The following is a 24572-nucleotide window of genomic DNA, read 5'->3' on the forward strand; positions in this document are numbered from 1 at the left end:
CTGCAATGCGATAGGCTGAGTGATGCTAAGTATCAGACAATACTTCATTAGCTAGAAGCCATTATAAAAGCATCATCATCTGCCAGTCTTGCTATAGCCTGAATTTTATTTTCAGCTGCAAGTGACATACATTATGTCTTACAGGTCAGGAAATAACACTCCCATGGAGCAACGTCTTTATGATGTACAATACAGATGTAGTACATCTGTACATAGACTTGTTATTAAATGAGATGGAGAAAGGTTTTACCATGTATGTGTGAACAGTACATGCGAACTTAAACCTTGCCCCTGCAACGATGTGTAAATAAAGCACACTGGGCGCTTTGCAAATGTGATTGGTCTGATGGTCCTTGTGTCTGTATTGTCATATTCAGCTATACTGAATTATATTTAATGAGTTATGGCAGGATATGAAACCAGGATTCTTAAAATGCGGTTGTCAAAAAGGAAAAATGACAAATTAGTTCTTCATTGGGAAGGAAGTTGACACTAAAGCAAAACAACCTTCTGCTGTTGGCAGATGATGAATTGCTGTATCTGTCTAGTTCATAGTTCCTCAAATGCTGAGGATGCCTCTTACAGTGTAGTGATAAATATGAGCCCAGGGGATAAAGAAAACAGATCATTAATTCATCTCTGGATGATGTTTTACTGATCCGTTCAGGCCAGTCCCCTTTTCCTTGTCTGCCCCCCAGCCATAATGAGAACTGAGTCTTTAAATGTGCAAAAAATAATTTCCTGACTTGATGCGAGTCCAGAGAGGGGAGTGGATTGTAAAGGAAGCTGCCTGAACAAATGGAAAGAAAATCTTCCCAACCTTTTAGTATGTCTCTTTTCACCCTACCACGTAAAATTCCTTTTGAATAAAGTGTTTTAAGATACTGTTGCTGAGGAGGGGGAGCGCTTGTTCTTTTTTCCTGTGCTTAATGGTCTGCTCCTGTAGCATATGATTACTGTCCCCCTATGGATTTAGAAGTGTTGCGCGAGTGTTGCTGAATTGCAGGGGTTAATGTATTCATTCTCACAGCACATGACAATTTATTGTGAAAATAGTTTTCACCATCTGACACATGAACGGAACAGAATATATACACATTTGCTTTACTCACTTAAACAGAAGAGACACGTCTGCATTTTCCTGATACTCTGTTACTACTAGGGTTTTTTTTAATTTCATGGAAAAAACCGTGTGTGTATGTGTTTACAATGTAATCATTGGTCAGGCCTTGCAAATTATGGCTTCATGCCCCATATGCATAATTCCCATGTTCTATATATACAGACAGCTAAGGACTGAAGGATCAAATCTGGGCTTTTTCCAGGGTTTCTCGGAAGTCTTGCTGGTTGTTAGAAATCCTGGAAACAAACACAAGTATTTCCAAAAAATTGGGGGGTGGGGAGTGGGGTGAGGGCTAAGCAAAGTAATAGGATTTTATTAAGATAATGTCATTAGATTAACATTTTGTCTTCTTTTAATGTGAATTTAAGATTTTGGGCTACTAGATTTCAAAGTCTGTAGCAGCCTCATGCAGAGCAAAAGCGTTTTCCCTGCAAGTGGTTCCTCCTGCGGAGGACTTCAGGTCACACTTCCAGGAGACATCAAAGAATATGTAAATTATTAGATGTAAAGTATTTCCAGTGCTTGGATTGTGTAAGAGCAAATATTCTCTTACATTCCTTGCCTTCCTTTAAAACTAGTAAGGGAGTAAGACTGCGTTGCAGGGTCAGAAACTTGGTGGTGGATGAAAATGGATCTGCTCCGCCTGTTGAAGCTGCATAGGAAAAGAAAAACAGTGCTGTCTAGTGAGCCTGGGAATTACAGAGAGCTGTGCTTTCTGTCATGCTTCTGACAACTTGACAAAATGTAAGCAGGAATCAGCTTGGTCTTGCGTTGGCTGTAGGAAACCTGGTGGGACCTGCACCCCATTCTCAGTGTGAAAATCAGTGGGGATCTGTACTTCAGGCTTCTCATTGATAAGTATCTGCAAGATTTGCACAAGATGTGTCCGCTCACATCCCCCAAATATGCTTGATTGTATTCTGTTCTATGTCAGTGGGGACAGAGAAAAAGATTTCATTTCCTTTAGTCTCCTATTGCTTATAGATTTGCACTTCTGTACTTTCTGGGTGCGTGCATTGCTCTGGAACTGTGTTTCTCTTTCTCCCCCTGAATCCCTTGCAGCCATTGCTGTTCTCAAGGACAAGGAACCTGGGTCATTCATTGTTCGAGACAGCCATTCTTTCCGCGGAGCCTATGGACTGGCCATGAAAGTTGCTACACCACCTCCTTCTGTGCTACAGTTAAACAAGAAAGGTACTGTATGCCTTCTGTCTATTACTTGCCAAGCTGTATGTAGTAGGAAGTCCTTATTACTGGGTAGTAATCTGAAGGAACCTCCCCTCTTCCAGTAAGTGGAACTTGAGATACAGGGTCCTTTTCATACCTTGTTAAATGAGACTGGGTGTCCCTTGTACTTTATGGGTTCTCCATGGCTTCTAAATGTGCGCTCATTATGGCTGTGTGTGTATTCGACCTTATCAACCTAATAGAATACCAGTGCCGTCTCAGTAATGAGTCTTCCCTAGCAATCACAAGTCTGCATCTGATCCACATACCACCATGTAAAGCTTTTGCATGGCTGGAAGGTTGAATGTTTTTGGCCCCAAGGTTTTGTTTTGAGACAGTTCTACATTTTAGATGTAAATCTGAGGTGGTTGCCTAAGGTAAGATGATAGCTGTTTAAAAGAAGTGATGGCATACATCTCTCTCCCAGCTCCAGTGGTTCCGCATTTATAACTGGTGCCTGGTCGTTGTGAAAGGTAAAATGGGAAGAACAGAAAGCATTCATCAATGTGTGGAAACTCAGCAGCCGGTATCTCTGGTGTTCTTGGCTCCATTTGTGCCACTGCAAGGGTGGCGGGGTGGTTTCCATTGCTGCTGTTTTCCTTTTACAAAGCTTATTATATCTCATTAGTACATGCTGGCTGGCGAGGTAAGCCACTGAGATGGCAGGAAAGCTGTGATTCCCGGTGGCGTGGCTATGGAAGTGTGGGTCTCTGCGGGGTTGGTTGGTTGGTCGGCTGCTGTATCTTTGTGGTGGTTTTGTGTTTTTTTTAAGATTTCGTGCTTACTCTGGGGCAAGGTTAGCAGTCCACCTTGACTACAGTAACACTCTCAAATTCTATATGCTTAACCTGGTATCTTGAGAAAATTTCTAATAAAACTTTGCCATGTAATCCATCTTTTTCTTGCCAAGAAACATCAGCAGAACCAATGCAATGTCTGATTTAATGAAGACCAGGGTGCACTGGAGTGGTGATAGCAGCAACAAAGGGGTAAATGGAGAGTGGCTGTAGGTGTTTTTAGTAATTTTTTTTTTGTCACCAAACCAGTGAAGTCCAGGAAGACATGTAAGTTCAAGCTCTGCTAGCCTTTAACAGCCAGTTCACGTTAGCTGTATCACAGGCCGGTAGTAGTCAAGAGAAATTTGTAGTAAGGGACTGTTGCATTCCTTAGTGTCTCGCTGTGTGATATTTAGCTTTTTTAGTTCCTATCGTTTCATCCCAGAAGGCACAAATTTGTTCAGTCTCCTGCAGGATTTCTTGTTCCTGGCTTCCCCTTCCCACATGCATTGTAGTCGTTTATTTTTAGTACTGTGAGAGCATAGTGGCCAACAGTGAGCTGTTTGAAAAGGTGATCTTTGCAATATACGCTTGCAGAGAAGTTTCTGCTGTCCAGAGTAATGTGCTCCTCTGTGTTAGCCTGAAAGTCAACCCTTGATGTCTCGTGTTTGCTGGACTGTGACTGATGGATCAAAGGGAGCATTTGTGTTTGTGGCTCTTTTGTTCAGGTTTGAATGGTTGGGTAGCTTTGTCCCCTCGCTATGAAATAACCCTTTAATTACTTGGAGAGAGATTAAGTTTGTAGACAGGTGTGAAATACTGTGAACCAGTCTATCAAGAAGTAATGAAGTTGTCTTAATTATATGTGTGCATATGTGTAATTATATATATGTATATGTGTAGAAGAATGCTAAATCTCAAGGGGATTTTTATATGCCTCTTGAAATTTGAATCTCCTCATTCCATCCAATTTAACAATTTCAGTGTGTCCTAGACACCTAAGAGATAAAAACTGGCTTTAAAAGTCTAGTGAAACCTGAGTGTTTCATGTAATTGTTATGGAGCAAAGACTTAGTTAAAACTGCAAACATTTTAAAACTTACAAATTTATTGAGAGACTTGGCATCATTACCTTTGTGTGGCTCTATCTTCCATTGGTTTAATCTGGACTGTGAGCAGAGCTGTCACTAGGAATCTGAGTATTTTATCATACTTTTACTTCCTTGTCACATTGGATACAAGTTCTCATGGGCAAGTGCATCAGAATTTCTGACCATTTCTTTTCCAAATTTCTGTTCCTGTCTGTCATTGGGACCATGCTTAGACCTTTAGGACACAAGTGTATATTTGGATATCAGTCCCTTATGATTACAAAACCTTTTCCTATGGTTGTCTAAAGCAAGCTATATTCTTGTGGAGTTTTTTTGCAAAATGGCCTTTTTACTGCAGCTTGTAACCTTGCAGCAGAGCAGATCTAATGTATTCTTTGCGTGCTGTATATAAAACATTTGGTGGTAATGTGGAAAACTGCTTCATAAAGACCTGCTAATTTGTGAGACTATTGTCTGTTTATTGCTTCTCTTCATGAGCTTTCTTTTTCTTTTTCAACACAGTTGGAGATTTGTCAAATGAACTTGTAAGGCATTTTCTGATTGAGTGCACTCACAAGGGGGTACGCTTGAAAGGATGCCCAAATGAACCGTATTTTGGTAAGTACTGTGCATCACAGGGACATGGAAAATGCGTTTGCCAGAGCTGTTTTATAGACTTGGATGGAGTGCAAATGAGGGAATGCTTTGCTCAAGTGCTGATGATTTCTGTAGGAACCCATTCTGAGGTTACAGGAGCTTTCTACACGTTTACCTTAAGTATATGTGTAGGGCACTCTGGCACAGATGCAGTGACCAAGCATATGTACAACGGCTAAAATGACACTGGGATGGGATGTTCACAAAGTACTTTATGTGGCAGCAGCCACCCTGATGTGCTAGGGTGAAAGCACATTACCTGTTGGGGCAACCAGCCAGACACCTACCTAGCTGCTCACTCATTTTCCCTCTTCAGTGGGGCAGGAGGGGCAAACAGGATGGGAAAAGCCTTGAGTTAAGATAAAGACAGGGAGGTTGCTAAGCTGTTACTGCCATGGGCAAAAGAGACTCAACTTCAGGAAAATTAATTTAATTTTTTGCCGATTAGAATCGATATTCAGGTAGTGAGAGACAAACACTAAAATAACACTTTTCCTTCCCCTTTTCCCAAGCTCAACTTCACTGCTTCCCCCCAGACTCTTCCTGACTGTGGTGGGTCCTTTGCTGGGTCTCACCCTTTTTGTTCCCTCCTTGTCCTTGTGCAGCCTTTTTTGCCCTTTCTTAGGCTTTCCCGGAGGCATCCCACCTGTAGCTCAGTGGAGCTGCTGGAGCGGGCGGTGCCCGGCACCCAACACACCAAGGAAAGGGACAGCTACCATGAAATAAACAAGTGGGAAAGGACAAATCCTATTTGAAGGTGGATTGAATTTTGTCCATTTGACATGAGACCTATTGCAAATCAGAATTTTTAGCCCAATCCTACCTTGATCTTGAAGTACCTGTTTACAGCACATATGTAGCCCTAGTAATCTTTAGTTTGAGCATCTCTTAATCTTTCAATGTGTACAGCCTCAAAACTGCTTCACAAAGTGGGTGGGCAGGCACTGTCACACTTGGGGGGGTAAGATAGTGAGGGACTAATAGTATCAGATTTGGAGTTTCTGTAAGACCCTTGCAGAATTGGGTCATCTTGCCATTCCAGAGAAATTTTTGGTGGGCTGTAAAAATGAGGTGGTTTTGGTTGAACTGTAATTTTTTTTCAAGCATGGGCTTGTGATGTTCAATATTAGTAAAGGGGACCAAAGAATGGCTTTTTGTACGGACAGACTGATGAACTTCCTCTCACTCCTTAGAGTATAGTCTCTCATGCTAATGTCAAGGATGACTAGTGTTTAATTATTTTAATTAAGCCAAATCCGAATGACAAAAGTGGCTTTGAATAGAAAAGAAGAAAAATTTAATAGAGGATGCTACATACATCACTGCTACGTTGAATGGAGGAGGTTTTTTCTAGACCATCATTTATACTTTCACAAAATAGAGGTGTATGTAGGCAAAGCAGTGGAGAGTGGAGACTAGGTGTCTAAGAGGCAGAACTCACTCTTTCTCTGCCTCATTACATAGCATTGACCCCTTGTACTCTTACCATCTTTGTAAGATTTTACTACATCTAATGTAGCATAAGATAAGAGCATTGAAATAAATTTACTAACTTCCATGTATTACTGTTCTTGTCATTTTTGTGCTTTTCTCCCATTTGAAGCAAAGCCATTTAGGTTAGGGTTTAAGCCAGGAAAGGGAGCGTATGACTGTGATTAATGAGTTCAAGTACCTCCAACTGAGACAGTGCTGGGAAACATGAATATGCTAAAATTGACTGAAGAGAGTCTTGTCTTAGGTGCCAAGAGTTTTGGGGTTTTGTTTGTTTGTTTGTTTGTTTTTAAAGGGCAGGACGGGGAGGCCTCTTATTCTGTAAAATACTTGGAGCCAACGTAACTGTTAAGCATTCTTGTTGTCCACCAAGTTAATTGTGCGTGTCTTGTTCTTCTCCTGACCACAGGGAGTTTGACAGCTCTGGTGTATCAGCATTCCATCACCCCACTGGCACTACCCTGCAAGCTCCTCATCCCAGACAGAGGTATGCTGTTAAAGTACAGTAGAGATAGAATGCAGTCAAGCTCTGCTCCAGAGTGCCAGTGTCCAAAGGCAGGTGAACACGTCACAAGTTGAGATCTAAGCCAACACACAGGGAAGGAAGCTGTCTTTTAAAAGTGGTTCTTCAGTACTGCCGACAGCTCTTACCCAAGGGGTAGTTGCGAGCAGCCTAGTACTGTGATATTCCAGTCATAAACATATATGTGTCACGGAAATCTGCGCGGTAATCTAGCATGTAGGAAGACAAAAGTACTTCTCAGATGTGATGTGTGGTTAGATGTAACTGCATGTTCAGGTCTGGGTTGCAGAAGGGCTTTAGGGAAGGCAAGTAGGTAAAGAACAGAAGGTGCCCTGAGCGTGACACGGGCAGCAAGGAAATAGCAGCTTGCACAGGTCAAAATGTTGAAGTAAACGATGAAACAGCCTGTGTTGTGGGACTGTAATTCTAATTTTGGTTATGGTGATTTAATGAACCACTCGCAAGACAACAGCAAACGCAACTATGCTTGCTCCGTAATTCAGTCGTCTGTTGTTCCCCCACATGAAGTTAACATCAGATGTATTATTGAAATGTTAAACATTCTTGTGGTTTTCTACTGAACTCTTTAAACTTTTGTTAAAGGCCATATGTCAGTGTTCAGACATAGCATTTGAATTACGCAAATACATTAATGAAACCATTTTAGCCCCAAAACATGCTATGGTGGATATGACCAGGGATATCTTTATATGGGAAAACAGGGTGGTAGGTGGGCTTGTTCTCCTTATCCTCCTCACCTAAAATGGAAAGCTCCTTCTGTTCTGGCAGAGGTGCAGGGCTGAAACATTTGCCAGGTCCTAAATAAACATACCACAGTGAAATTTTATTTTGGATTTCTATTTTTCATCCGGTACCATCACACATTTTGAGGTGATCTTCTCCTCTGTGGTTAATGATTCTGGATGCAGTGGGTGGAGTATTTAAAGTGTATGGATAACTCTAAATGTGTGAATGGTGTCACGAGCCATGTGACTGCTCTCTTCCTCATTCAAGTGTATTCAAAGACAGCATGCATTGCGTTAAACAGAGCAGTAAGTGACATCTTTTTATGTGCATTTATATAACTGAAATAACATACCAACAGAGAGATTTCTCACTAGTTTTAACAGAAGACTGGGGGGCAAACATTCCGCTGCTGTCTTAATAGTTCAGATGTTCATTTCCTACACGAGGAAAGAAGGATTATGTTGTCACCTTCTGAATCAAAATACAATTAATTCATTTTATCGTAGAAACACAGAGTCTTTGTGACTAAATTAGTTTTAATTATGCAAATTAAATGAGATAATTAAAATCGCACTATTTAAAAAATTTTGAGGCTGTGATGAGGGAATATAGCTATTGGTATTATTTTAATGTCACATCACGTGTGTCCCTGCAGCCTATGCTATGTAGTTATGTCCTTTACTGTCAGTAAATAAAGGCTGAGCATCCCTCCTGCCATGCTGGCAGCCAAAAAACTGATGCAGCACAAAACTCACATGAATTACTATAGTTGCAGATACAGGGTTGTTCAGTGTTTCTGGCCAAGGGTTGTCCAGTAGATGAGATCACAATTACAAAAGCTAAGCTCATGCTTGACAATGTGCATTGATTTGTCAGTTCAAGTCCAAACAAGACATGGACAGTGTTTTCTGTTTACAGATCCCTTGGAGGAGATAGCAGAAACTTCCCCACAAACTGCTGCAAACTCGGCAGCGGAGCTTCTCAAACAGGGTGCAGGTCTGTTAAACTTTTTCTTTGTATTTGACTGCCACCGAATTTTGTATGTTACAGGCAGGATGAAGCTGAAGCTTAGACTGGACTGAAGGATGTTTAAAGGGAGCAGTTTAAATTTACAGTGCTGTGTAGAAGTGTAAAGGGCACTGTGAGGATACGTACCAAGTTCTTTCTGTTTTCTGCAACCAGCTTCTAAGTTCCACAACCTTGTGTTTGCTTTCCTGTTGTGTCTGCAGTGAGAATGTGACGTATGCATAGGTTGCTGCAAACACAGCAATTTTTGAGCTGTGACGTTGCTTTCAGAACTGATGGACTTAAAGAAGATATTTTCAAACTGTGGTTGCAGAGGTTTGTGAACGATTTCCGAGGTCTGCAAAAGGCAACTAAGGGAAGTGTTCAGTAGGGTTACATTCTCAGCGTAGGGGTCAACAATACCGCTGGAAAATGCTTACTGTCCCATTGATCTGAAAAAAACCCCAAACCCAAACATTAAAAAACATTGCCCTGTGCTTCACTTCATGCTACATGTTGTTAGGAAATGACGAGTGTCTTTTACATTGGATGCTGGTTTATGGGTTCTTATGCATACTACAGTACCCGTGCAGGTGTAGAGACGTGTTCTGCTTCTCTTCTGCTTTGTTCATGTGCAGCTGACCCAGAGACAGCTAGTGAAACAGCCTGTCTGAAAAACCGTGCTGGTGTCCCAACCCACCGTTACTGGCCGTGGAGCGCCGAGTACCCCTTCGTAATCTTAAGGCTGGGCTTAGCAGAAATGCAGCTGCTGTGTCGTTCCCCTGTGCAGTGGGCGTTCCCGGGGGATCCTGTCTGTGGTGCCTGGGCTTCAGGCTGCGCTGTGAATTCTCCCCAGGATCTCTCTGCCTGCACTGCATTTCACTCTTTGAGTTCAGCCTGTCGCTGGAGCCACAAGCACCAGGGTTGTGGCCAAGCGCACCTTTGGGAGGATGCTGCCTCGTTGCCCTCACCCATTTGGGGGCATTTGTGAAGGGGGCAGTTGCCAAGCTGAGCAGCTGTGGAGGAGAGAGAGTGTTGCCTCTTGCTTGTGCAGCAAAAAAAGGAATCTGAAGTACCACTTTGAGTGCTGTAATCGAGCAGGCATGTGTGGCTGAGGCATTGGCAAGCCTTTGTGAGGCTGTGCCAGGAGTGAGCGCAGTGTTGGCCTTTCTGTCTGCCCGTGCTGGTGGTGGTTGTGCCCAATGGGGGGGGGAAACCCAAAGAAGGAGAATGAATTTTTTTAGAACTTACCCTCTTGAAAACCCAGCAAAAGGGGCATGTGATATCTTTTCTGGGTTTCTCCTTGCTCAGGCAGTGCTTTTCAAAGAAAAAGAATGCTTAATTCAGCTGGGGCAGTAGTCAGTTAACTCCTTGTGGGAGCTGTCACATCATGGATCATTTGGGGATCTTAGTAGTTTTTTTTGTTTTTTCCTTTTGTTATTCTTGTTGGTTTTGGTTTTAAGCAAGGTCATAGAGACATTCAGGTTGTGGAGTTCAACACTGAAGTGCAGACCTGAAGCATGTAAATTGTTTCTTTGCCAACTATCTGAGCTTATGTGAGTGCCAGCAGTTTAGTTAAAGCAGATGCACTTTTTCGCTGCCCTGCTTTACCCTACCCTTATCCTACTGCACAAGCAAAAAAATGAGGCTGCCTTTTCCTGGAATTATTGTTTTTATAGCTGTCTGAAAAACCTAATGTGCGTTTCCAGTCAAATCTAAATGCACAAGCTGCCCAGAAATTCTTTGCTTCCTAGAGAATGACAACTGAAGACTAGAAACGATACAGATAAGTGGCTTTTCCCTAGAAGAAACCTTGCTTTGTTAACTCTTCTGCTTGGTGGCAAAACTTTCTGCCCCAAATAAATCCTGGTTCTTCCTGTCTGTTTCCAATAATACAGCCAAGGAACTAACCATCCTGAACAGAGCACATTGCCAGGCTAAAAGCAGCAGGATTTACTCAGTGGCCACGTTGTGTAGGTGTTGGTGGGAGCATGGATGTGACTACCAAGTGCCACCTGTGGAAGACAGGGCAGCTGCACTGCACGGGGCACAGATGTTCTCCTTTTGTTCTAGCCTTGACTGTGTTTCTGTGGCATCGCTGTCATTTGCTACCCCATCAGACCATGCATGATGTTCTTAAATGAGAAATCTTTCAGCCATTCTCAGTTTCCTTTTTCCTGTAATCTCCTTTTTAAGCTGGCATTTTTGCACTTTCCAGCACTTTTTGAAAAAGGTTCCGTTTATTATTTTTTGTGCTACAGAAGAAAGAGGATCTACTGTATTTGGTGCCTTGCTTTTGAACTGTCACGTTGAGGGCAGTCTAGGCAAACTGCTTGGCTGTTGTGGTGGGAAACAAAGCCTGAGCGTGGTGTATCGACACCAGTGCAACATGTGGCAGAGGAGGGAGGAAAACCTTTCATCTGGGTCTCAGAAGTGGTGAGGAGTGTGACTGAAATATGGCAGGCATGAAGAGCTTTAGGTCTGTACCAAGCATACCCAGCAATGATGTGAGAAGAGGAGAGCTTACAGTTGGGAATGTTATTCACAATTTGGAATAGACATGACAGAAAGCTGTTGAGCGATGAAGGGCCTCGTTGAACTTGCCATTGGTAGTCTTAAGTCCCTCTCTGCATGGATTGTATAGTAATTGATTCAAACAGAGCTTATATCACACCAATGAGCCAATATGTTTGGGAAATTTTACGCTTAGAAATCAAGCAAATCGGACCTCTGGATCCCTTCTTTCACTGACAGACTTCAGAGCCTGAAATTACTGGGCTGACCATCATGCGGGAATCAATTTTAGGCTTATGCAGTCTTTAACGGTATGATCACTTCGTTGGTTTGAAAATGCTGACGTCTAGCTGAGCATTTTATGTAGACAGTCATAGGAGAAAGCTTTAGTCAGAGTACAGAACAGCCGTGTGAAAAGAGAAGCTCTTAGATTTAGTTTAATCTTTGCTTTTATAGCAAGGTTGGCAAGCCAAGCTAAACTGCTAAAGAAATGAAATATTAGCATGGTAATCTGCATGTGTCAACTGCCAGAATTGTAAATTCTGTCCTGGATAGCTACACAAATGTTTTTACCAAAACACAAAGTCTGTTGGTACCAGTGTTTCTCTACGGATGTGTTTAATCATTCTTGCCTGTGCTGTAGAATAAGACTTCAGAGGGCTTTTCAAAAACGTTCTTGATCTGCTGGTAAATTTGACTTTGTACCACAGTCCAAAAGTATTTAAGCATGTGAATAATTCTATTAATACTATATAATAATAGTAATTAATACTGTATAATGTACATGGCACTGTTTCCATGTAGTAGTAGCATACAGTGCTATAGTGCTACTATATAACGCTGTATAATATTAGTATTTCTTTTCCTAGTGCTCGCTGCAGATTTGATATGAGACCAGGTGAAAACATTCAACTGTTTGGTAGCCTTAGAAACCAATGAGCTTTTATTTTAATGGACATACTTCAGAAGTTACTGGCCCTAGGAGAGAAGTAGGGCTTTTAGAAATAAGTGCATGGTAAAGAACAGACCTAAAAATACACAAGTCAGTAATTTTTTTCAATGTGGAAGTTGTTTTGCTTGCCCTAAAATCGCTAAACGTACAAAACACTATGGAATTAATGAGAACTGAGCTTTGCAGCATCCCTCAATTCTTTGCAGGGTGAAAATGTTCTTGGTGTGCCAAACAAGTGAATGGTTTCCTTTGAATATAGTTTAAAAACCATTTGGAAGTGTAGAATGTGTGAACGTAAGCTGCAAAAAATGTGTATTTTCTTACTGGCTGCTGTAATTGAACTTAAAAGCAAGATGTCCTCATTCCTTCCCCTCGGGAATGCCTCTGCTGTAGTAGTACCTATGAGCGGCCTCTCTTTCTGCTGCTGTCTTCTGTTTATTTAAATTTCAGGATCTGTAGGTAATGGATAAATACAGACAGTGGCTTAAATACAAAGGTGTTAAAAGCAAAGAGATGGCAGAAGGCCTATGACCTCCAAAATTCCAAACTATGAAGCAGCAGTGGGACAAGGTGGGGCACACGTAGAAGGTTTGGTAGTTTGCTGGCAGTATTCCCTGTTTGCTTTACAAAGGTGGAAAATCTACGTTTTACTTGGTTTTGTTCAGAAGATACCCCTTTGCTTGCTGTCGGGTAATGATCTGTGAAAGTCTTTCCGCTCTTCCATTACAGCGTGTAACGTGTGGTACCTGAATTCGGTGGAGATGGAGTCCCTCACGGGCTACCAGGCGGTACAGAAAGCCTTGAGCCTGACGCTGATGCAGGATCCTTCCCCCATCTCAACCGTTGTCCATTTCAAGGTGTCTGCACAGGGAATCACGTTGACAGATAACCAAAGAAAGTAAGCAAAAGAGGGGTGGGAAGAGACTATCCGGCTGTGTCCCCAACAAGTCTTGGCTGTGGTTGATTTGATTTTCCTGGTGAGATTCTGCAGCCTCTGTCTCTGAGGTCAATGCAATTGTCTGTAAAGAATGATGGTGGCAGGGTCAGCTGTCTGCAGTGCTGGAGAATGAAGGTTCTAAGGTGTGGACATCACTTCCGCATGGCAGCTTTGACCTGGGGGAGGTCACCTTGCCATGGCATTTTTTTCATTGTTGTTATTTCTCATAAAAAAGGGAAAGGAATGGCTTTGCCAGCATTTGATGTTCAACCTATTCAGTGAAATAATTTGCCTTCACAGTCTCTTTCACCAGTACCACTGAACAGAGCTGACCTCAGTAACCACTGTGTATCTCTGGCATTTGAAATAGTGCTTTGGATAACCTGTAAAATGCTGTGATAAAAAGTTATTTTATATTTACTTTGTACTGAATGCTTTTAAGGCTGCCACAAAGTCTTTAGATATGAAAACTGACAATAACAAAGGAAGAACAACGGAAATGTCATTATAGGTTAAAAAAAAAAAAAAGTGACTGACGTTTTAATTCTGTGGGATCTACAAGCATTTATAGCAGATCAAGGGCAAAACCTTAAATTATAATGCCTAGGAGTGCTTATATTTTGAAACGATACAATCAGATTATTCGCAAGTTTCCAAGAAGTTGCACTTCCCGCTCACATGTAGTATCTAATCAGAAGGCCAGTTTTTAGCAAAAGTACATTTTGTATTTGTCGGTCTTTTTCTTAGCTCAAGGGTCAGTTTTCTTTTGGATCAAAAACTTGACGTTGCTATTCTAATTATAGATTTATTTGGTTGGAGCGGTTCAGGTGGCTTTCAAAGTCATTTGGAGACAGCAAAAAATACGTATCTTTATTTTTTAATTTAGAAGAAATATATTTTCTTTTTCAGATCTGTTTATTGTTTAAAATTTTAAGCATGTTAACTGTTCCTAAAACTTGTTTTAACATTTCTTCCTATTCAGACTCTTTTTTCGGCGACATTATCCAGTCAACACGGTTATTTTCTGTGCTTTGGATCCACAGGACAGAAAGTAAGGAAGACAAACAGTATTTCTAATATGTTGTTTGCATTGTTGTTCTACAAAAAATACTAACATAGGTTTCATTTTTATTTCTCTGTCCCCCCCGTCCCGTGTCATGTTCCCCCCTGCCTTTTTTTTTTTTTTTTTTTAACTGCTTTCTTAATGGACGACAAGGTGGATGAAAGATGGCCTTTCTGCAAAGTAAGTGGACACCTGTCTGGGTCTCTTTTAACTGAATGTTTTAGGAATATCATTGCAGTGATCACTTTCTTAGTGTTCTAAATGATCTTTGTCAGAGATGTAGGAGGGAAAGCAGCTGTCCAGAGACAAAAGTCTCTCTGCCCACTGTAATTAGAATTTGGTTACTTCACGTGCACCTCTTAAGCCAGGGCCTGACTCTGCGATGGTGGGATGTCTGGAGCCAGAGCTAGTGTGGTTTATTTCATTTGCAGGTCTGGGATTTGACTAAAGACAGAGCTGAAAACAGAGCCATTTGCTACTCAGTTTTGTTGTTCTGCTTGTCCAGTAACACTAACACAAGCTTATTTGTCTCACTTAGACTGATAGCTCTAAAAAAAACACCAGAATTCCCTCACACGGCACGTAAGTGAGAACACTCCTAGTCATGCTGGTGTGTGGTAGTGTGTGGCAAAAATATGTAATTACCAGTGGGTTGCAAAGCATTTTCTGTTGAAGGCAAACATTGTTGTCCCACTTTCACCAAAAGAAAAAAAAAAGCTAAACAGACAGCCCAGGCACTGGTTTCTGGAAAGGAGCAGCAATAGATGGCTTAAGTCCTGTTTGCAGTGCTCTGTCCCTTCACACCACCCCCTTCGCCAGGGCAGGTAAGAGAACAGCAACACTGAAGCAGATTAAATATACCCCCAGCATCAGCAGCATGTCTCTGACCGCCAGCACAGGATGCAGTCTGGACAAGAGCAGGAGGAAGGCAATGGTCCCCTGCCCTGATTCTGACTGTCCTGAGCCACTTGGGAGCCCTGGAGCTGGTTGCTGCCTCTGGACCGCTGCCTGCAGCGGTCCTGCAGGACCTTTGTCCGTCAGGACAGATGAAGCCTGACAGTTTGTGCTTTGGGTTTCTGCAGTGTCTTTGTTCGCTTTATGCACCGAGGCGATGCATGTGTTGTCTGTTCTCTGATCTGCTGCGATTGTTGCCTTTGCAGAGTGTTCGGGTTTGTGGCCAGGAAGCAAGGCAGTGCCACAGACAACGTGTGCCACCTGTTCGCAGAGCACGATCCGGAGCAGCCTGCCAGCGCCATTGTGAACTTTGTATCAAAGGTCATGATCGGTTCCCAGAAGAAGATCTGATGCCTTTCCATCCTTGGCTCGGAGCTCCTCACTGAAGGAAGGCACTGTGAGAGGCAGAAAGCCTATTCAGCAGCAGCGTCTGAACCTTGTCGTTCCCAAGAAGGAAAGCAGAGGACGGGCGACCCACATTGTGTTTGGAAGAGTTCAGCCTTTTCTTTGAAGATGCCTCTGACTTCACAAAGCATTATTTCTTTGGGTTTTACATCAAAGGACAAAGGGAAAGCAGCTGGATGCCACCCAAACCCATGTAGCTCGTACCTGAATGAAGCATAAATGGAAAACTTTTCTCCTGAAGGTTTCTAATATATTTTCACATGCTGTTTCTCATCATTTATTGGAGCAGAAATACTCAGTAGGCTGCGCTACTTTTTTGTGCAGAAAATGTTTTGTATAACCTCTGCAAAGACACTTGCTGTAGTTGCATCAATGGTAGCTGTAGGCCTTGCAAACATGCTCTTAAGAGAACGATGGTCTGAGGAAGACTATTTGCTCTTCCCTTCATCTTCATGTGATCAGTGATGGGAGCTGAGTGGAGGAAGGGGAAGATGTATGTGAAGAGAAGGTTTGTGCAAGTTGATTTCTGATAAGAAAGGAGTGGCAATGTGGAATATTCAGGGAGGTTGCTCTGTATTTAGCGTTAAGAGGGCTGGGCTGTTTTAGTGTAAAAAATGGGAGAGGTGGCAGAACAAAAAAAGGCTGTGTGGAAGTCTGTTCTGTAACTGGGTTTTTTTGTATTACTATTTTTTTATACAGAGAACTAAGCAGGGAAGAATCTGTATTTTAGTAATTACAGGATAAAAATGAGGGAAAAGCAAAGAAGAAAATTTTATAATTTATATATTTTTACCTGCACCAGATTATTTATAGTGGATCTCAGATCTTGATATGTCATACGGATATTCTTAAACTAGACCATTGTTGAGCTTTGCCTCTTTAGTACTGTTTTGCCTAAGTAAAAATGTGTATAACCTGTGCCTTGCTATAGACAATAGAGTCTCATGTTTTGACTTTTGTCTTACAGCACCAAGATAACTTCCCATTTCCCATCTCTGCAATACTGCTTTGGTAGTTACATTTGTTCCCCTACCTAATACATAATTGTATTTGTGGATTCTTTTGGCCCCCATTTTATTGGATTTGGGGGGGGAATTTTTGGCTATTTTTTATCTCTAGGAACTATTCTTGGTTTATAATGTTATTTTTTAATAATTCTTCGAGTCAGGAGATCCAAAAGGGAATGGAATTTATTTTGTTATTCTGTCCCATTTCTTGAAAGCATTTATGTCATGATTTCTACAGTCGTCACTTTTGTACATATTGCTGTATCTTTCTAAACACGTGAGTATTTTAATTGCGTAACAAAGTGCTAGTTAGCTTTACAGAAAATTGATAAAGTAGGTGACAGTGGGAACTTTCACGAGGACAGTAAACCACTGAGGTCTGCTGTGTAATTCCGGTGCACTCCAAAAAGAGGAGTACCGGAGCCTCGCATCAGAGCTGAGGGTAATAAAGCAACTTCAGCGTGATGGTGCTGAAAAGTTTCATTGCCTCTGTTTTCTTTGATGTGTGACTGTCATCATTATATTAATACCCTGAAGAATGAAATGACAGGCTGCATTTGGCATGCTGATGCGTGCGGCACTCGATTAACTGTACCCACTTGTAGGATTTAATCCTTTTATCCACTTTTACTAAATAATGGTTAAATGCAGTGGGAAACTCTGGTTTGGCTATATGGGCAGAAGGTTCCGCCAATTTGTACAACATTTGTCCTGTGTAAATTATGATCTGTTTTTTCTTAATAGCTCTCTTCCTATTTCCTCAAGTAGTAGGACCGTAGAAGCCTTGATCAGTGCATAGCCAAAGCACTACCAAATTATTTGTGTAACTGAATTTTGTATAAATGACTTTATGCTTTTTAAAAGGAAGGCGGAGGGAAGGAGGGGGAGAGAAGAAAGATTTGAGGTTTAATTTGTTTGAACGAGGAGGTGGTGTGTTAGTAGTGGTGGGCATGGGATGTGTGTAGAAGGGTGAAGCAATCCAAAGTGTCGTAGCTACCGTTGAAGCAACAAAGGCAAGTGCCTCTGATCTGTACCAAATAATTCTGTTCTTCTGACACAAAGGTGTGCTACTTAAATGGTGTTTATGTACCATCCAAAAAAGAATGCAGTTCTTCACTTTCAGGAGCTTTGATCCTTTTGAAAGGACAAGTTTCCTTTTCATACTACTTTGGTACACCAAGGACCCAGTTGCCTAATCTAGTCAGCCAGTTGGGGCCTAGCGAGCTTCTTCAGCTGACAGCTCAGCTAGATTTAATTCTCAATTAGATTTAAATCTGATGCCTTGTAAACATTGAAACGAGGAGGAATTTTTTTACTCTATTTTTTCACTTCTGTAGATGATACTTAAATTTAAGTGTGTCTTGTTAGACACCAAGTGTTAGCCTTTGGGCTGAAAATAAAGTGGGTTTTTTTCCCTGTGTATTATCATTTCCATTGAGGGCCTTATTTTTTATTCCTTGTGCTTTCTCAAGGCCTGCTGAATTCAAGAGCATAAGGAATTCCACGCTGATGCTCCCGGTGGTGTTTCCGGGGAGTGTAGCTGTACTTGGTAAGTGGGGAAAAAAGAAGTTGCCCTGTTTCTAAGGGAGGTTTTCTATTATGCATTCCTTTGGATGGTATATTGCCACGTGCTTTTGCTTTTTAATGGATTAAAAAATGCACAAAGCGAAATAGTTCGGTATGTACTGTTATGTAGTGTATGTAGCAAAGATATTCGCGTAACTTGCATTCATGGCAAATACAAGACTAAATAGTTAATACAGCACTTTCAAGGTTTTTGGTAGATGTGTATATGCAATTTCATAACTAATGACAGCAAATTGACACCTGTATTTAGCCATACTCCTATTAACCTGCTTAGTAAATGTACTACTATAATCGTACAGTGTTAAACTACAAAAATGCTAAAAGCCATGTTTTTAATTAAATGGTTTCTGTGTATCCAGCAGTATCATTAAAAATTTAATGTTTCCTCCTTGGGTTTACCTACTAGTGAATATTTTTGCCTTTTTCTTGAAACTGTAAAGAAGCATCAAAAGGTCTCCAGTGTGTAAATGAATGTTCTATAAATTCTTTGTATAGTCATTTTCTCTGCTTTTCAGATATCGCCTCTATTCAGATTTTAATAAAATTATGAATGTGAAATTTCAAAGCACCATGTTACGGGGCAGTCTGTTCTGAAAGAAGGTTACCTGCTGACATCCAAAACCAGCTGATGAGTAAAACATTCTTGGTGAAGTAAGAAGGGGTTGCGTACTGAAACAGGGTCTTAGTTTTGTTTCCTAAAGATTTCTTTCAAGAGCTTGACATCACGAGTCCCTGTTAGTGGTTCAAGTGTAGTTACAGCATATGGTTTTTGGAGTTCGTTTGCACTTACGATGGTGGAGAAGTGCCTTTGACCTGCATTGCGTATTTCAGTGTAAAAAGGGAGAATACATGATGTCATCTTCTGAGATGTCTGTACCCATTTAACTGTGCCTCCACTGTGACTACATTGGGAAAACTTCCAGAGGAGCATGAGGGGGGTGAAAAATCCAACCCCCAGCTGAAATAGCTCGCCAAGCACAAGAGCTGTGCGTCAGCCACGTTTTAAAGGTTGAGTTATATACATGCTTTTATCAGGATTATTCCCAAGGCTGATAAACTCTGGTACATCATGCTGATGCCTTTTCTATGAGGCGTAGGCTGGCGGGAGTTTTTCAGTCAGTGTGCTTGACTGTCATTCATCACTACAGGCCACCGTGAGCTTTATGCTTGGGCGTAACACGCAGTGGAGTTACTCACGGGAAGCATTCATCTTTTATTGGAATGAATTACAATGCAGAACAGATGACAAGGGTGCAACAGTAAAATGGATCTTCTGTGTTGGAGTCAAGACTCCTGTTAAACTCTTGCCTCTGAGCGGGGATGCCACTGCACGCATGTGTGCCGCTGCTGCTGCGCGCCTTCGAAGGCTGCTCTGGGGTCTCTCTGCTCTGCTGGATTAAGGTCTGCTTTCAGTATTCATCCTAAATGCATTCATAGCTAGTTTATATGCAGTTGTTCGTATGCCAGCATTGTCTCTGAGCGTGAATAACTGTTGTCTCCCTGAGGTATTTATAGCAAGAGATCTGACCCCCCTTGTGTCCTTCAGTCTTCCTTTGCCAAGGCTAAACAAGTCGGCACTCAGCCCTTACGTTTTTGTCTTTGAAAGGCTGCGGAGGCCTGTTCTTTTTTACTCTTTGTCAATGAAATCATTTCTTTGGAGGGACCCTGAAGTGAACAGCCAGGCTCTTTAAAAGGGGCACAAGCTGCTGCCTTGTGTTTTTTTAAAAAAAATATTTATGTTAGAAAACTTGGAACAAGACAATTTGGCACGCTAGATAGGCAGAGTAAATCCCTTCTCTGCTGCTGCTGACACCTAGCACAAGGGTTACGACAGTGTAAACTACATCGGGTGGTGTGCGCAGAGGAAGTCACAAGGGCAAGTAGCTGAAGAAGTTCTCAAAAGCTGAAATCAGAAACAGGAAGGTTGCAGGAGACCTAGCAAGGCTGGCAGGCAACCAAGAGGGCAGAGGGGAGCTGTGAGGGAATTTAAGGATCTTTCTGAATTACCGAGAAGGGATTTGCATTACGTGTTGCTGCAAGGGGGAGCAAACCAGGCCTGTTTCCTTCCTTTGAAAAGATGTTCAGGGTCTTGTATGAAGCGCAAATATTTGTAAAAGTTTTAATGTTTTAATATTTGCGGAATCACAGAGTGTTTGAGGTTGAAGGGGCCTCTGGAGCTCATCTGGTCCAGCCTCCCTGCTCGGGCAGGGCCACCTAGAGCCAGTTGCCCAGGACCAATTCTGGACGGCTTCTGAGTACCTCCAAGGGTGGAGACTCCACAGTCTCCCAGGGCAGCCTGTGCCGGCGCTCCGTCACCCTCATGGTGAAAAAACACAGCACTGACATTTGGTGGGAGCCTCCTGTGTTTCTGTTTGTGCCCACTGCCTCTGGTCCTGGCCCTGGGCACCACTGAAAGGAGCCTGGCTCTGTCCTCTTTGCCCTCCCTTCAGCTGTTTACAGACACTGGTATGATGCCCCTGAGCCTTCTCCACGTTGAGCAGTCCCAGCACTCTCAGCCTTTCCTCAACGGAGAAGATGCTCCAGTCCCTTCATCATCTTTTGGTCCTTCACTGAACTGTCGCCAGTGTGTCCATGTCTCTCTTGCGCTGGGGAGCCCAAATCCAGACACAGCATTCCAGGTGCAACCTCACCAGTGCTGGGTTGAGTGCAAGGATCATCTCCTTCGACCTGCTGGCAATACTTGGTTTAACACAGCCTGGGATACTGGTAGGCTTCTCTGCTGCAAGTGCACATAGCTGGCTCATGTTCAACCGGGTGCCCACCAGGACCCCCAGGTCATCTCCAAAGCTGCTTTCCAGCTGGGTGGCCTCAAGCATACACTGGAGTGTAGGGTTGTTCCTCACCAGGTGCAGGATTTTGCACTTCTGATTTAGGTTGGATATAAGGAAGAAACTTCTTATGGGAAGGGTGGTGAGACACTGACCAGGTTGCGCAGAGAAGCTGTGGATGCCCCATCCCTGAAAGTGTTCCAAGTTGGATGGGGCTTGGAGCAACCTGTTTAAGTAGGAGGTGTCCCTGCCCATGGCAGGGGGGGTGGGAACAAATGATCTTTAAGGTCCCTTCCAACCCAAACCATTCCATGGTTCTATGATCCACAAACAACTGATGCTTTGCCCCATAAAGATTTCTTGGGTATGCAATTTTGGCAGTGTTACGTGGAAACTGCTCTAGGTTGTAACCAACTGCTTGTGCCCTCCCAGTAATGTAAGCAGTCTTGAAAATGGATTCACCCCAAATTCCTGCACAACCTTTAAAAAAAAAAAGCCTTTAAAAACATTAAAGTACATTTCAATCATTGTAAAAATCTTCTAACATTTTGTTCAAGAGTTCTTGAGAAAGCAGAATTAGCTTTTTACGTCACAATGACTTTTTTCTTTTTATTGTGTACCTACTGTCCTCAAATACTTTTCTTAATCTACAGCTATTCAAATCCCACCTAATTAAATCTGACTTCTGGGCTTACTCCTGTTGCCACCTGTATTCTATAGAGTCGTGATTCCTTTGTAAGGCAGGTGTGAAAGAAAATACAAGGAAGCAAACTTAGACAGGGAACTAAACTATGGATGGGGAATCAAAATGTAGGGTGGAATTGGTCCAGGAAATTTGTATGCTTGTATTTACTGCAGTAGAATAATCCAGCTGTAAAAATAAAGAGGACTATGTTGATTTGTACACTGAAGGTTCCCAGCCTTTTGGTTCACAAGCTGACATGAACGTCCCACTGAAGCGGGTGATATCTGTTTGTACCTAGGGCATGCCAGTGATGAGAGGAGGCCCTCGGACCTCAGCGGGAAGCTTCCCAGAACACAAACTTCTCCCTGCGTAAGAAAATGGTTATAATGCATTCTTATAACTGAGTGCTGCAGCAAACCCACAGCCGTACTCTCAGATACCAGCACGCTTTTACTCCACGTGGCAAAGGACAACCACCCCGAAAGTAACTGCTGGATGGGAGCCCAGTAAGTGTCTTTGTGGGAGCACCTGGACAGCTTTTGAGCACTTTAGTCTCTTTCCATCACAAGTGCCAGGCATTTGAAATAGCACTTGGAAGTCTGGCTTTCATAGTGAAGGATTTCTATGAGGAAACCTGGCTTAACATGTCGCAGTCTGTTTCCTCAGAAGGCAGTTGCCTAAAAATCCCCAAAAGGTGGCATTGACCGTGTAGTGACTGGCAGTGCAGGGTATAGATGTGCACTGAGACTTGTGGACGTGAATTTGTTCCTGTCAAATATATATTTGATCTCGCATTGTCTAGTTAGTTGGAGAACATCCAGATTTTCTATTTGATTTTAATGGTTCTGGGTTACTTCTTAGAACCACCCGTATCTGTTCCTCAGAACTGGAACAAACATGGTTCGTGTCTCTGCCATGGTAATATTTAGTCACATATCACAATAATTTAGGATTCCTGTGCCTCATTTTGTTAGAATAACTCATTGAAGAGCTCAGAATTTTGCTTGCCCCATAAATTTGTTAGATTTGGGATACCTTTAGGTTCATGCCTGAACCTCCATCCAGTTGGCTGAGTGATGTGCAGTCCACGTGTATGTTCTCCTGTATGCACAAAGGTCTTTTGCAAGGACTCTGTTCTCGGTGGGTTTGTGTATGTACGCGTGTGCTTTCAGACTAAAGCAATGTGTTGCTGAGATGTCTTAGGTAAGACTTTTAGAAAATGCTGGAGAGAGAAAAATCCCACGTGAGTTTGAGATGTCTAGAGTCACTGTAAAAAAGAAACCACATAGTGTCTCCAAGACTGGTGATTTTATTATTTTATTTTTAGGGGACATGAGTAATCGTGTATAAAACTGTAGATTCCTGCATGGAAAAATCCAGTCCCAAGTTCTTGTCTATAAACTAGACATGCTAGATGTTGTTGGCAAATGCCTTGAGTAGCAGGCCTGTAAACATTCATTCTGTGTTAAATGTATGAATTGTTCTCGTAATTTCTGAGGTGGTCGTAAAGTTGTAGGGGGTGTGCATCTGAAAAATCAGGACCTTGGTCTGTCTTTAGCCATTCCTCCTATGCTTAGTGGTGGTAGCGGAGGCTGACTTGGTATTTCTGGAGCCGTTCGTGCTTCTGTTTGTACGTGCTGGGTAGATTCCAGAGCTGTTTAAGGATGATGGGATTTAAACAGTCATGGTTTTAACACTCTTAAAGTTCACTCATAACAGTCCGAGTGAACATGTGTGTGTATGCTGCTTGGCTCAGGAATAGGAGAAACAGTTTATTTAAACTTTCTTTCTGAAAAATCCAGCTTGCACAGTATTTCCAGATACATTTCCATGATATGCCCCAGGAAAATGGATTTGCTGGTTTTTGCCCTTTCTGAGGCCTGGCAGGACTCTCGGGCGGTTGGAGCTGGCTAAGAAGGGCTATGCAGCAATGGGTGTTGGGCAGGGACATACAGGCTCCCTGACCCAGTGCAGGAGGATGCTAAAAAGCAGAAGGCTCTTTCATGACAAAAAGGAAAAAGGGAGAGACAAGGAGCTTGGGTTTCCTGTTGCATTAATGCCAGAGCAGAGGGAGTGAGGCATTAGAGAGGCAGTAGCCCAGAGCACTAATACTGCAGCATTGTGTCCATGATCAACACACCCTCCACACACATCTGATCTTTCAGTTGAGGTCCAGGCTTTTCCCAAGACTAGGCTCTGCATCAGTGTTGGATACCCTGGCTGAGCACCCACCCTGAAAGGATACAGACACAAGCAAGTCTGGGCACCACCAATGGCTCAAAGCTTCACCAGGGAAGGTCTTGGTCTTCTTCCTGAGGCATGCCAGAGTCCTGAGCACCCTGCTTTGAAACCAAGCTGCCACCAGTGGTGTTGAGTGGGTGGGCTTATGGGGCTTTGTGCCCTTAAACCTGTGTAGAACCTCGGCCACTATCCACCAGGTCCTTTTGGCTGTGCTGAGCGAGAAGGAGCAACATGCTTAGGGAGGGAGGTGGCAATACGATATGCTGTGGAAAAACAGGTGAACTTGAGCCTTGGAAAGGAGGAGGCTACAGAACTAGGCATGGGGGTTTTGGAAAGTGAGCGGTGGTGAAAAGGAAGGTGGGATTTAACTTTTTTTTTTTTTTTTAATACCATCAACATGGCTGGTTCTTATTTCTACCCTAGTAAAAGTATGGGTGGCTTAAAGCTTGCATTTGCTTTACATTTAGGTTGACGTAATAGCAGTAATATAGGAATAAATTGAAAATACTTTTGAAAAGACTGTGAAAGATCTGGATACAAACAGATCATTAAGGAAAACATTAGACTTCCATTGTTGACAAAAACCGCTGACCTTGAGAACTGGAAAACTACAAAGCTGCAAGAAATGAGGAAGATGTTCCAGAAGTTGCTTTGTGGTGTTTGTTCAGGTGTTTTGTTTTGTTTTTTGTTTTGTTTTGTTTTGGTTTTTTGGCACTGGATCTTCAGGAGCCCTTCAGGGTTAGAAACATGCTTATTTTTAAAACTGATAGCTCAGGTTCTCATGTAATTAGCCAACTC

General features: G+C 42.4%; 1 protein-coding gene across 7 annotated transcripts in view; it reads left to right on the plus strand.

Moving 5' to 3' along the window:
- TNS3 (tensin 3) overlaps window positions 1–18619 on the plus strand; it is a 198195-nt gene extending 179576 nt beyond the window's left edge. For 6 of the 7 annotated variants that reach the window (XM_040592171.1, XM_040592166.1, XM_040592167.1 and 3 more), the window contains 8 exons: window positions 2186–2317; window positions 4740–4835; window positions 6775–6852; window positions 8554–8631; window positions 12836–13004; window positions 14026–14094; window positions 14260–14286; window positions 15267–18619. In XM_040592171.1, coding sequence (XP_040448105.1) covers window positions 2186–2317; window positions 4740–4835; window positions 6775–6852; window positions 8554–8631; window positions 12836–13004; window positions 14026–14094; window positions 14260–14286; window positions 15267–15411 — 794 coding nt within the window. In that variant the 3' untranslated portion in view covers window positions 15412–18619. The remainder of the gene's footprint in view (window positions 1–2185; window positions 2318–4739; window positions 4836–6774; window positions 6853–8553; window positions 8632–12835; window positions 13005–14025; window positions 14095–14259; window positions 14287–15266) is intronic. The other variant, XM_040592168.1, reaches the window with a different exon arrangement.
- The last annotated feature ends 5953 nt before the right edge of the window (window positions 18620–24572 follow it).

The sequence above is a fragment of the Falco naumanni genome, chromosome 4, assembly GCF_017639655.2.
Source record: "Falco naumanni isolate bFalNau1 chromosome 4, bFalNau1.pat, whole genome shotgun sequence".
NCBI classification, from domain to species: domain Eukaryota; kingdom Metazoa; phylum Chordata; class Aves; order Falconiformes; family Falconidae; genus Falco; species Falco naumanni.